Source organism: Protomyctophum bolini (genome assembly GCF_963924005.1).
Source record: "Protomyctophum bolini genome assembly, chromosome: 4".
NCBI classification, from domain to species: domain Eukaryota; kingdom Metazoa; phylum Chordata; class Actinopteri; order Myctophiformes; family Myctophidae; genus Protomyctophum; species Protomyctophum bolini.
The window spans coordinates 20,232,261-20,246,616 of record NC_137865.1 but is presented as its reverse complement, the minus strand read 5'-3'; the positions used below and the strand labels follow the sequence as shown (position 1 = coordinate 20,246,616).

The window sequence follows — 14,356 nt, the reverse complement described above, 5'->3', positions numbered from 1 at the left end:
CATTGGTTTTTCTTTCCATTTCCTGAAAAGTAACCATTTGGGACATACAGGGTTTCCACGTCCGACGGTAACATTATTTAGGACGTATCAGCACGAAGACGTCTGAAGCCTATGATTTACACAATACCTGCAATACAAACCGAGCAATGGAAAATTGGGCTAATTATATTGGAGTAAAAGAGCTGGGGATGATGTCACTGTTTTTGCAATTTTATAGATGTGAGCGCTGGATGTGTCTTACGAGCTCAGCTCTTTTTGGCTGTTGAGGTCAGAACCCCAGACGCAAAGATACAATCGCTGAACATGATTGACAACTGGAAAATATGGTTTCTGAAGAAACTGTATTTGTGTGTGGGCTCACTCTGTTGTGATAGCTAAGAATATTTAATTTGCATTTGTGTGTTGTTAGAGTTGATAGTTTTAAGTATTTCAAGTATTGTTGTTAGTGTTAAGAGCGTTGATAGTGTTATTGATTGTTGAGTTTTCACCTTTCACCGTACAGTATTAGTAGTGTTAAAAGTGTTATCATATGATTAAGCAATATTACACGAGAGGGTGTTCTTTATCGTCATTAATGCACGCCTGCGATGCGGGCAAGATCCGAAATGCAGTGCATTTCGTCTTGTGCATGAAGTGCATTAATGACGATAAAAAACACCCTTGAGTGTAATATTGCAATTAACAGTTAAAACTAAGATATTCGCTAAAAAAGTATAGTTTTTTTATGACAGATGTAGCCCAGGGGGCCAGTCAGACAGATATTTCGTGAAGCCACTAAGGAAATCGGGACTTCCTGAAAGTTCATATAATGGCCTGTTGTGGCGCTGTCATTGGGCCCAAAAAAACTCATAGCTCCATAGAGGCCCATGTATTTGGGCCCAACTTCACCTAGACTGTATTACCTTAATAAACATGGTCATGAATACTTTCTGCTTCCAGTCACTAGTTTAAAGTCTCATTTCTCATGTCATATTAATGTTTTTGGAAAATTATGGTCCCATTTATTAAACAAATTACCATAAAGTCGTGTATGTTCTGAGGGGCGTTACAGTCTATGAACAGGAGCCACCCCCCGTTCAGTCAAAATAAAAACCAACGAAGAGTAAGGGGGGAAGTCCCACCTCGTTGTCTGGGCCAGCCAATGGCCAGCTGGGCCAAAACGGATCTAGAAATATGGCGACTTACAATGCAAGGGATGACAGGCTTCATTTTACGTCCATGTTAGACCCGGGGAATGCTTTGTCCATATTTTTTACAGTCTATGATGTAGCCACTACGACCACAAATGTCCCAAGAAACTAGCTAGCCTAGCCACCGAGTCTGCTGCGCTCTGAGAGAACAGAGCAGGGGATTTCCTTGTTTTGATTAGGTGTTCCAATATTGTGGTTTAAGCACGGTTAGAAAGCTGTTTCAACCAATCAAATTGCTTGCTCGAAATGAGCTGTTGTATATTGCTCAGTGTAAGATGGCACCATTTTCTGTCCACACGCTCTGTGTCTCATTTTCAATAAAATAAAATAAATAAAACGTTTTAAATCTTGTTTGATATTACCAATATCATTGAGGCAGGACTGTCCACAGCCCTCCTCTGAGACACAGAAATGATACCATTTACATAGAAAAGTGTGTCCTCACCGCACAGGTCTCCGCCAGGCCGCAAATTTGCAAGGCACTTAATTGGAATGGGATCTGAAAAATCTGACTCATACAGTACATCTTGATCACATGACCCCAGATATAATGTGTACGTTTTGGACACAATCTGTAGGAGTATAGTCACAAAAATTGTGCTTTGAAGAAAATGCAGTTATTCCCGCCTTGGAGGAGTGAGTGGGGGGGCTTTATGATTATTTAATGTGGGGATGTGGGTCTCAGCGATATTTAATCTGTTGCTTGTGTGGTTAAAGACAGGTGGGACTATGACAAGCTCCTCCAGTTGGCAACTTTCTCAAATGTCACTCTAACAGTGCACAGTACTGCTGCACAGCCTCTCTGCTTGCACACGTACGGCTACCATGCGGACATTTCTTGGTCACTCACTACAAGTGAAGAAGAGTCGTGACACGCTTTGATCTCACTGCACCGCAAGCTCTCTCTCTCTAACGACCCCCAGGAGTGCTATTAGTTAATATCTGTCACAAGCTCCTCATATCCCCTGTAACAGTTCACTCTGTACCATCCTGACTGTTGTACAGAGTGAATACGCTCTTAGATATCAATGATCAGTCATTCAGGGTTCTCCAGAGTAGTCATTGAAGACAAGGCTCATAGTCAGGTGCATGGCAGTGGTGAATGCTATAATTATAGTTATAGTGCTTGGTGTGGGCGGCCCACGTCCGCAGCCACATACATATCAATTTGGGGGTCCTTGACATTGAAAATGTTTGAGAAACACGTCAGGCATCAAACTGTCATCTAATTGTTTTTGCCCTCTCTGCTGTCCAACAGCAGCTGAATGTAATGCCACCTCGCTGATGGTTGCTTGTAAGTTAAATTAAACTCTTCATAGCCGCTGTAAACCCAAGCCACTAACATTGATGTGGCACTACCTGCTAGACTATAGAGAGATAATATGTAGGCTCCAATGTCAGAACAGAACAAGGTTAAACATTGGTGTACGTAACTTATGTTTTTGTTAAAATAAGTGTTAATTAGCTCTACTGTATATTCTGATAACAATCATTGTTATAGTGTTTTGTACACAGGGTAAACAAAACAGGGTAAACAAAAAAAAAAAATTTAGTCAGGTAAAATGAAAGAAATCTGTGAATAAATTCTTCACCAATAACTTTCTTCACACTGCTGCTGAAAGTTGGGGTACCAACTACCAACTTTCACCTATATATGAATACTACTAATAGCCTTAGTATAACCTAACACAAATGTTTAAGGTTATACTAATGTTCATCAGTGATGAAGGCTGCATAGCCAAAATGTTTGTCCCTGTTCAAATATGAAATAAACAATTTGAACTGAAGTCTTGGTGTGTGCGACCCACTACCGTTATTTTTTATATGTTTTGAACAGGTAGCGCACCTACAGTCAGAGCGCGGTGGTCACATGAAGAGAAGTTTAAAACAAGACAACAACTTTAAAATGTGATAATTCAGGCAATGCACCTTTAAAACACCTTCGCAATACAAATTTACATTCCATTGTTTGGAATCTTTTTTTTCTTAATGTTTTTAAACTTTAGGGTTCAGTGTGTGTCTGTGGACAGGCAACATTCAAACAGGTGTTCTAACTTATAACACACACACACACACACACACACACACACACACACACACACACACACACACACACACACACACACAGACAGACAGACAGACAGACAGACAGACAGACAGACAGACAGACAGACACACACACACACAGTAGTAGGATATCATTACATCTTTACGTTTTGGCCTATAACTCTTGAACCGTAGGCCGTAAAATAAAAATGTCCCTTTCCCTGGATTCCTTGGATTATGATGCATCCCCATAGGCATAGGAATAGGAACACACTTTTTGCTCCTCCTCCTACAGATTTTGTCCAAATCTCACAGAAACGGTACACATGATCTCTGGACCTATCCAATTTAAACACCTATCCAATTTAAACAACATAGTCAGTATCGTTCGTCCGTAATCGTCGTCCAAAGTTTAGGGGCCAATTTCACCAAAAATGTCACAAATCACAAATGGAATTTCGAATCCATCCCAAATTGGTTTAATCAACACAGAGCCAAAAGCAATTCCATTTTCATTCAGCAAATGCGGCAAACACACTTTTTGCATCTTTCTAGTTTTCTTTTTTGTTCTCTGTAAAGCTTTACATTATTATTACTGTCCTCTCACAAGGTGGGAAGGGGATTTAAGTCATGCGACTCCCTTCGTTAAGCCTACCGATGATGTGTTACATAAGATACCAGTGTACCGTGTGTGTGCATGCTCTTGTGCGGGTGCACATGCCTAATATGTGCACAGAGGACACAGCTAACAATGGTCAGTGAAATCATAAAAGCATGTTGTTTGGCCCACTTGATAATTTTGGCCTTTCTGATGTCATGCAGCCCTCTCTGATCTCCACTTGTACAGCTGTCTGGGACAGAGCTTAGCACTTTAACCTTTTTGCTCCTCAGCTCTGCATAGACACACATACGCTCGCCTGCACGCACGTACACTCACACGGAGACACAGCAGGATACACAAATACCAGCACAGAATGCTTAACACATTGACAGACCAACACATGCACACTCATAATGGTACACGTTGGAAGCGAATGGACGATAATGACAGATTTGAATGGGAATACTGCTTTGTCTTGAGCTGAGCTGCACAAACAGCCCACCAACACGGAGACTGGGGTTCGATTCCTGTGGATTCCTCCACAGTGGCCGGGCGCTACACAATATTGCTGTTTGTGGGTGCAAAGCCGGCAGGGCAGGGCTATCTCTGTTGCTACACTACAGGTTGTTCCTGTTCATCAGGGGTGGGAGAGGAACTGGGAGGAATAGCGTGTTTTATTTATCTATTTATCTATTCTCCGCAGTATATACCAGTACTAGATACTTCAAATATTACCGGTGAAAGTTACCAAGTCACATTTGTACATTAAGTTAAGTTCAGTACTCGAGTAAATGTACTCAGTTACTGTCCCCCACGGCTCCTCAATGTCAAATGAAAAGAAGCAGCTGTATTGGAGGATACGTGCGTACGAGGTGTTGGGGAATTGGTAATTAATAGACATTGGGAAGAAACTGAAAAACGAAACAAAAAAACAGCTGATCAAATGACGCACGTTGCTGGCTTGGTAGCCCCAAGTCCCCCAGAGTTAATACAATATCCACTACCACAAACACATGTGCACACACACACACACACACACACACACACACGCGCATACACACACTCAGCACAACACATGCTTCATCAGTCATGTTAACCATTTACATCCGCTGGTGGCTCTTAACTTGTGGCATCCCCAACCCCAAGCCCACCCCCTTCCGTACCCAGAATAAAATCCAACACGCTCAAAATAACCTGGGGCAGACATTAGAGTTAGCGGGGCTCTCGTCCCCGCTCCAGCAACCTGCCCTTTTAACCCATCTAGACCGTAGGACATGTGGAGCCGTCCTAGCTGATCCAACCGATGGATTGCGAGGACGTATACACACGTCCTAGCACATTTTCATTGATATCAAACGAAATAAATGTTTTTCTTTTCTCCTTCTGCACCATACTCGTTGCTGTTCATGCTGCCGTTCACTTCCCTGTTTACCCACAGAAAGAAAGGCTTGTATCTCATAATCTAGGGACTGGGAGCTCTCCGTGGTTTTGACCAGATAGATACTAAGCTCTTCATTTCTGACTTCAACATGCCTCTCGTTTAAAATATGAATGCGAGGGATTATCGAGCGACTTTATCGTAATCATAGCGAGGTAATCAAGCAACATTATTTCTCCCATTTTTTTTGTACAGAACGGAAGAGAGGGGGGGGGGGGGGGGGGCTTTCAGAGTAAAAGCTGCTGTGCGGCACCCCAAGCTGCTATTTTGAAAGAAATCTCTGCGCTGATTGTGTTAATAGAAACAAAAGGCAATTACCCCCGGACCCCGGTATTCCTAAGAGTTAATTTAAGATGCTAAAGGTGGCCCTGTTTTCCCTTTGTAGTCTAATCTCTCAATTAATAAGCTCAGGAGACGGCAGACTGTATTGTGTTACACTCTATTTATGGGGACAGCTCTCCCGTCCAGTAGTGCCGTTTTGCCAGAGAGTGGTTTCTGGTGGAAGGAGGACCAATGTTCTGCTCTCCAACATCAACCGCCACATGCCTACAGTACATGGCAGTATACGTGAACACAACACCATCCATAGGGCTTCCCTCGTGCCCTGATATTCACTCTACGGCAGATCAAATTCCCCTAGCCACACTATGCTGCTAACCTTGCACCACTGAGGACTGTGGACTGCTTAGTATATTAGAGTTCTGTATTTCTAAAATCATCTGTGTCTTTACCTGATGAGCCGAGAAAGTAGTGTTCGAGGGCAGAGCCAAAGCCGGACGGGTGTGTTCTCAGGTCACTGACAATGAAGGGCTGCATGGTGGTGTTCTGGTCGTTGATTGGCCAGCTTTGTCCATGGACGCTGGCACCGCCATACCATGACACGTTGGCCATGGAGAAACAGTCCTGATGGGACACAAAACATCTCAAAACAAAAGCCTCATAACTGAATATTACACCTGCCCTCAAAATGTCTGTGCACGCCACTGGCCCCCAGCCTAATACAGATCAATTTGGGGGTCCTTGACATGAAAATGTTTGAGAATCACTGACATAATTGCTATAGAGCGTCGCAGTCTTTCATGACCCTTTCATGACGATGCCAGGCCCAGGAAATAATTCCCAATGCATCTTCCCCATAGACATTTCAAAAAGTATTTATTTAAAGACCTTTTAAGCGTCATACGAAGCCAACTCGAGTCGTGACAAATCATGACAACAAACACAATATTTTGGACCAAACAAATAATTACAAAGAAGAAAAACAACAAAAAAAGTGTTGTAACCTGCCGTTCTTTTCTTCTTTCTAATTATTTGTTCGGGCAAAAACATTGTATTTAAACGTCTTTAAATAAATACGTTTTGAAAAGTGTATGAGGAAAATTAACGGGGAATTCTTTTCCGGGTCTCTCGAGGGGGCGGGACTGCGACGCTCTGTTGAGAGGGTAAGTAATGAAGAGAAAGATGGAATGAAGACTGGGGAGGAACAGTGTCAATGACGAGGATGAGATTGGTTGCATGAAGCAGGAAGAAATTAGAAAGCATGTTTTGCATCATTGCATGCACAATGCGCGCACACACACACACACACACACACACACACACACACACACACACACACACACACACACACACACACATTATCTGTAGGACTTTTTGGGAAAAGTGCAACAACCCAAACATCTGATCGAATTACACTTGATTATTAATCAGGAAGGGGAAAAAAAGCTCACCAGAAAGCTATTGCATATAATAATAATAATAATAATACTGAAATTTGGGTAAATTGGATTTGATTTATTTGTGTTGTTTTCGTATTTGCATAACCAATGACATTGCAATGTCAAAAGTACAGTAGCTAAGTTAGACTTTCTTAGAAAGCAGTGCACATGCAAGAAGGGATAAAATTACACATTTCCGAGTGTAACTGTCTCTTGCCCCCAACACGTTTTCCACGCATGACTGAGGAATGGTTGCAATTGCCAGAGACTGGTCTATAAGTTCTTTATTTCATGATTCATCTATAGGCTACTGTATCTGTATAACAGGAGCAGGTGCCAAGCAGTCATCAGGATTTGGGCTTTTCTGTGTCCAGTCACGCCACATGACGCAGGGTGTTATGCCCAGGAATGTTCCAATAGGGACAGATTAACCTTTCAGCTATACATTAAGCCTGGGAAAAGTACAGTTTGTGCGTTTAAGAAAGGAAAAAAGGACAAGCCATGTTTTCAGGTGAATCATTTGTCTATTAGTCTAGGCAGGCGTGTGCACTTGAGCCAATGGCTGAATTCTGAAAAGTGTAAGTGGTGAAATCAGCTATAGGCCTACATTTGGTAATGTGTCACACATGCAAAAAGTATTTTTTTTAAAATTTTACATAATTTGCAAAAATGCACATTTGTTTGTTTTACAACTTGTGACGCTTGCAATTCGATCAGCCTCAAATTAATTATTTGCCATGCCACATCTGAACATTCATTTTGTTCTGCCAGGTTGACATAGCCTACATGATTTGTGTCATTGAAATGTTTTTGTTTTTTTCTTTTCTTTTTAATATCTTATTTTCTTATATCCGACCGATCTACAAGCTACAAACACATCTGCTAGTTTCAAATAGCCGACGGATGTAGGGTTAAAGTGGTTACATAGATTTTTGATGTGACACATTTTATTGGGGACCCCCGGGTCCCTGGAACGGAACCCCCTCAACCTATAGCCATGAAGCCCCACTTTGAAAAACACTGATTTATGGGCTGGCACAACGGAACGGTGCACCCTGACATACGACTCTCCATGCAGTGTGGCGCATGCATGGGAGAGAGGGGCCCCTCCGCCGCAGAGACAGACAGCCCTACCTTGAGCTCCACATGACAGTGCACCGGCGTCCAGCTCATGCTGTAGCACTCCGTCTCCGTCTCCTCGTCCGCGTCCAGCGAGATCTTCACCTCCGCCACCGAGTCCCACGTGTAGCAGAACTCGGTCTTGTTCAGCCAGCACAGGTTCCGGACGAACGGGACCTCGACGTCGGCGTCCCCCACGTTCCCGACGTCGATCTCCACATAGGTCTTGTCCTCCGCCAGTGTCTGTATGACCAGGGACTGGGTCCTTCTCTCCCAGATCAGTCCGCTAAACGTCCCCTTGAGGATCCAGTTCTTGTTGGGCTGGTCAACCACTTGCCAGTATATGATCCCAATGGTCATTACAAAGAAGACGGCGACCCCGAGACAGGCTATAGCTCCCTTCCAAGTTTCGTTCATCTCCTTCAGTCCCGTGTCCCACGTTACCTCTGGGATGGGGCTGGGGTTCCTATTTCGTGCGTGAGGCATGTTGTTTTGAGAGGGTGAGGTGAGTGAGCAATGAGTCAAACACAAAAAACGATGAAGAAATCTCTTTGGGTTAAAAACCTATGATGGTGTCTCATCTTGTCATTGCGTTTTGCAAGAGGCTAAAGTAAAATAGCCTTAATTTTATCCTTACTGAACCGTCTAACCGCTGTTTTTGCGCAATTTTGGAAGTAACAAAGACCTGTCATGTGCAGAAAACTGTCCAAAAAAAAAAAAGTATAATTCCCAACGGAGAGAAAAGTATCAATGAATATTTGACTTACCACATGCTGTTGCTGCTTTAAAAAGTGTTGGGTTTGTAATTGCATTGGCCGCTGAGCACTGAGCAGCCCAAAGCCGGGTTTGGCAGCATATGCCTACGAATAGCTCCTAAGACGCTGACTTGCTTGCCCTGCACTTTTTGTCCGGCTCTGACGTAACACTGGAGACCGTTTCTTCAGAAAGGTAGAGAGAGAGAGAGACGAGAGACTCGTGATTAGGAGCCGGTGGGTTTGGCAGAGTCCCGCATGCAGGGCAGGCAGCCGCCGCGCTGAGGCGAGAGGGCCACATGCAGACAGCGGGGAGGGAGTGACCCATATTCGGCTCCCTCCCGTGCGCCCTGCGCGCATCCAGACGAACGTGGCTCGCCATGCAGGTTCATTCATCGCTGCATTGTCTTTGGTGCTTTCTGCAGCTGTAACGTGACATCCTGATTGAGTGTTGTTTTGAGTGCTTCTCAACCTGTGGGTCGGCACCCACAGGGGGGTCCCCACATGATGATGATGATGATGATGATGATGATGATTATTATTATTATTATCTTCAAAAAATTATGAAAATATAAGGAATTTTTAAGACCCTTTTCATATCTAAAAAATAACAAAGAAAAGGAAAAGAAGAAATAAAATAGGCCTACTGCAATGGATCAAAAGTAATAAACAAACTATACTATAAAAACTGGTCAAATTGTCAAATAATTATAAGAGGCCACATTTGTGAAAATAGCTGATCTACAGTTGTGAGCTTGTAGATCTGCTATTTTCACAATATATATGTGGAACTGAGTCAAAACAGAATCTAAATTGAATGGCCTAACTCTTACTGTACTCAGTACTTTACATTTCAACCCCCCTCCTTTATCAAGGAGGATTGTCCCAGTTCAAATATGATTATTTTGGGAGGTCACGGCCTGAAAAGGTTGAGAACCACTGAGTTCAAATTTAACTCTCAGACCCCCTTTCCACCGGTTGGTTCCCAATGGGAACCGGTTCAGTTCTTTTTGGTTCTTAGTCCATGAGCCAGAGCTCCAAAATTGGTGGGAAAAACTAGACCTATATTAAATTGTTTATAGGATCAATACAAGTAAATTAATACATGATAACCCTTCCACAGTAGTAGCTTTTTCATATTTTCTATTATTTCGCATATTTTCCTACATAATGCCTCATTTGCATACTTAAAAATGTTAAATGTGTAATACAATAAATCATTGTCTTCATGTAAGTAATCAATTGGGGAAGTGTCATGGTGATAATAATCTAATGGGTATGGTTTTTCCCACTCAATTTATAATTAATGGTCCAATTTTGGAGCTCTGGCTCATGGACTAAGAACCAAAAAGAACTGAACCGGTGGAAAAAGGGGCTCAGAGGGTGTACAAAATGGAACCAAATGGAGTGTTACTCAGGATTCGTGTGACATGAGCATGCGGGTGGAAATTTAACTCGTCTTATGTTTAGTCACAATAAAAAAAAAGTGCCAAAATGTTATCAATAGGCCTCACAATTGCTCTGCAGAGAAAATACATGGAAATAACACCCTAGAGCCCACGTATTTTGATCGTCAGTGACGATTTTGGGTCTGGGACTGTGCGTAAAATGTGTCCATGTACGTAAACACCTTCAAACAATAGTTGTGAAGTGTAAATGAGGTTATACTGTACACAATCACATAGGAAACTTTTAACAGATTTTTTTTCCCCCTCTTACGTGAAGCATGTTTTTTTTCCGTAGCTGTACTCTAATTGCATATAGGTCCCATACTGTATACGGTAGCTACACTACACATGTTCCACTTGACAAACTGACCTAAATAGGGGTGTAACGATACATTTTAACAGCGATACGATACATATCACGATACATGGTTGACGATATGATACATGGACGTGGACGATATTGGTTCATTATAGCGATCGGATACGATACGATTCAATCAATGATTTGAAATCGATACAGTAACTTTTAAAAATACATTGACATTATTTTAAACTAAGTAATTAAACCCCTCTTTTTCTTTTTTCTTCTCAAAATTGCTAAATACCACGCACAAAAATGTATATTGATACAATCGATTATTTTCATAGCAAAACAATTCGATACCGATTATTTTCATTGCAAAACGATACGATACATAGTCAATGTTGCTGTTTTCATTTCGATATACTTCGATTCTTGAAATTAAAATCGATTTTTCGATGCAGTTACTATATCGTTACACCCCTAGCACCTAAATAATTGCATTGTCGATGGCGGGTGAGGGTTAAGGTGCAGCACGCAGTAGAGACGTTTCGAGGCAGGAATGTTGTTTACGACTACGAGTGCCTCAAGGGTAGCGGGATGTACTGTCAACAGACATTTGTGTCTCAACCAGTCACCAAGTCACAATGTAGCTGAAGTGGTGTCATTCAGCTTGACACAAGCTGCCTCTGCATGGTGCCAATCAATAGGCAGCCCATACTATTTGTTATAATTAATCATGCAGACGGACAGTACAAGGCTAGTGTCTCTGCCGAGGCATGTTGTTGTTGACCACCGTCAACCTGATTTATGCCATTATAACCGAATTGTGGTCTAAAAATGTTGCCAAAATTGGCAAAAAATATCCAACCGTTGTGTTCTTGTAGATCTTGTATTTCTCCCTATCCATAGTCAATCATTGAAGCTTGGCATAATCTAAAATTCCAACCTCTAATTTCCCAGTCAGTCTGTTTTGGTGGCATTGCCTCCACGACTCCCAACGAGCCTCCATTGGGGTCAGGGGGGTGAAATAAAATCCCACAATGGCAACTTTAAACCTAAAAGATCCCAGAGATGTCACACCGATAACATTAGCGTGAGCTTGAAGTTAACAATACTGTGATGTTTGCAGGTTAAGGGCTAGCTCGGCGCAGTGCACCAGATATCCCGGGTGTCAGTTGACATACCTTAAAGATCAGTTGCTCCTGCCCCAGTTTGTGCATGACAGCGCCCCTACCCCCAAGCCCCCCTCCATGCCCCCCAACACTCAATCCACCACATACCTCTGGCAGGGAGAGAGACACTGGATAAGGCTGTGGGAACCAGTGTGAGCGCTACATCTAATCACCCAAACTCCAACTACAGCACCTTTACAGATCGGTGGTGATCGTGTGTGTGTGTGTGTGTGTGTGTGTGTGTGTGTGTGTGTGTGTGTGTGCGTGCGTGCGTGCGTGCGTGCGTGCGTGCGTGCGTGCGTGCGCGTGCGTGCGTGCATAACACCTGATGGACCCTGTGGCAGCCTGGGTCAGGGGTCGGGTCTATGACATCAACGGAACATCTAGGGGGAGGGTCTAAATTTACACGCCATACAGATTGCTCCCCCCCCCCAACCCCCCAAAGTTCCGTCCCTCAGGCTATAAATAGGCAGAGGACTTGTTTGGCATGCACCCGCTCTCTTGGAGAGTGTGAACACAGAACGTGAAAAAACAAGAGGAATCTGACCTGAACCGGATCACCACTTATTTGTCGGGTTCTGCACATTCAGTTGGGTGGTGGTGGCAAGGGGCAGCACTTTAATTAAGAGTGGGGATGGTAAGGGGTTCTGTGTGTCAGGTCAATTGACTGCATTATTTGAATACTAAACCAAAATGTTTAAATGTGCAACGTTTTAATTTAAACTTGCAGTGAAAACATGATTCAATGATTCTGTCAAAGTGTTGATTTAGCTTAACCTCGGTCGAGCCGATTAGGCAAACGGTTAGGGCACATGAGCACAAAATGCCTTCTTCCACGTGTACAATTCTGTATATGGTTCGATTACCAACCAGCTTGGCATGCCCAAAATATGGACACTATTATAGGAGACAATGTGGTTACCTGTGTGTATGCTATAGTAGCCTGGGCAGCATTCCATTTTGGGTTTATGACATCATCAATCAGTCTCTATGATCCAAAGACATAATAATCAATAGACGGATATATCGTCTCTGTCTGGCGGAAACCACATATGTCCAAAACTGTTACTTTTCAGGAATCAAATTAAAAAATAGCAAAAGAGCATATCAACAAGCTAAAAAAAAGAGCAGATCGTCAAGCTCAAAACCAGTTTCAAGCTTGCAGATCTGCTACTTTTGATACTGTATGTTGCTGTAGTACTCCAAACTCCAAAAAGTTTCTTTTTCAGAAAATGAAAAATATATATTTTTAAGGAAATGAAGAAAACCTTATATTTTGCAAACAAAGCCTCATCAATTGTTGTCAAGTATACTTGCATGAGAGAGAGAGAGAGAGAGAGAGAGAGAGAGAGAGATAGAGGGATGAGGTGGTGGAGTTAGCTGTTTTAGCAGACATTTGAGGGTCCCGTGAAGTTAAGAGACTTTGTCCAAAGCGCTTTTTAATACTTTACATTGGTTCAATATTTTTTTAAACAATACAGAAGTAAAGGGTGTTTATGCAAAAAAACAAACAAACATCAAAAACCTGTAAATATGTAGTTAGGTATAGTCTATAATCTCTATATCACACGACTGCAGAGGCTACAGTGCATATAGGTTACAATCATCTCTGCCTGCCTGTCAACAGAAGGACAAACGTGACTTAACTGGCTCTCCCAACACATTTTTCCCCCGATCCCGGGTTGTGATACATAAGCACTCATACAGTACCACATACCCTACTGTGCTGGTCCTGTATCTGTTCCTAGACAATATCAGTTTCCAAGCTTGGCGTTGGCATGATCAACCGCGCTGAGTTTGACCTTGAACCATCAATCTGAGTCTTGATGTCGCCTCGGTCATTGGGTCACTGGTCATGTTCTTTAGAATCTGTCTGGTACTGTATCTTAGTCTGGGAACAGACATCTATGCTTGAGGAAGGCCGTAGGCCGAAACGTCTGTTGTGTTTGATCTGCTGCTGGGGCTTTTCAATAAATACTGAAAGACAGGATATGTTTGCCTGTCTGTCTTGAGATTGAGCACATAACAGGGTTAAACTCCAGATGTTCTAAACACACATGTGGAGAAATTATTCTTTATGGAATGGTGAAAAAAGATCAACACTGGGTCTCTTTACCAGCAAAACAATTAATCTGATCTGACAAACGTTTCCATCTTCGCATCTGGATGTTCAATTTACCATTTCAGACGTTTAACACCGACACTATGTCTCCAGCTGACGGAGAGGAGAGGAGAGGAGAGGAGAGGAGAAAGTTTCCATGCGGCCCCATCGCCCGCACTTGGCGGGACAATACTGCTGTAGAATGAACAGTTTCCGTCTATCCACATCCCTCCCATTAGCTAACTTTTCTCTCTCTCTCTCTCTCTCGTGCGCACACACGCGCGCGCGCACGCACGCATGCGCACACACACTGCACACACACACACACACACACACACACACACACACACACACACACACACACACACACACACACACACACACACACACACACACACACACACACACACACACACACACACACTTTCCCCCCTTTCTACTGTCACACAACCAGGCACTTTCCACTA

At 42.9% G+C, this 14,356-nt stretch overlaps 1 protein-coding gene across 1 annotated transcript in view; it reads right to left on the bottom strand.

Moving 5' to 3' along the window:
- LOC308314850 (SITS-binding protein) overlaps positions 1 to 9,290 on the bottom strand; it is a 34,954-nt gene extending 25,664 nt beyond the window's left edge. Inside the window, exons 1-2 of the mRNA XM_080762606.1 lie at positions 8,128 to 9,290; positions 6,007 to 6,178 (exon numbers count right to left, since the gene is read on the bottom strand). Coding sequence (XP_080618732.1) covers positions 6,007 to 6,178; positions 8,128 to 8,598 — 643 coding nt within the window. The 5' untranslated portion in view covers positions 8,599 to 9,290. The remainder of the gene's footprint in view (positions 1 to 6,006; positions 6,179 to 8,127) is intronic.
- Between the last annotated feature and the right edge of the window lie 5,066 nt (positions 9,291 to 14,356).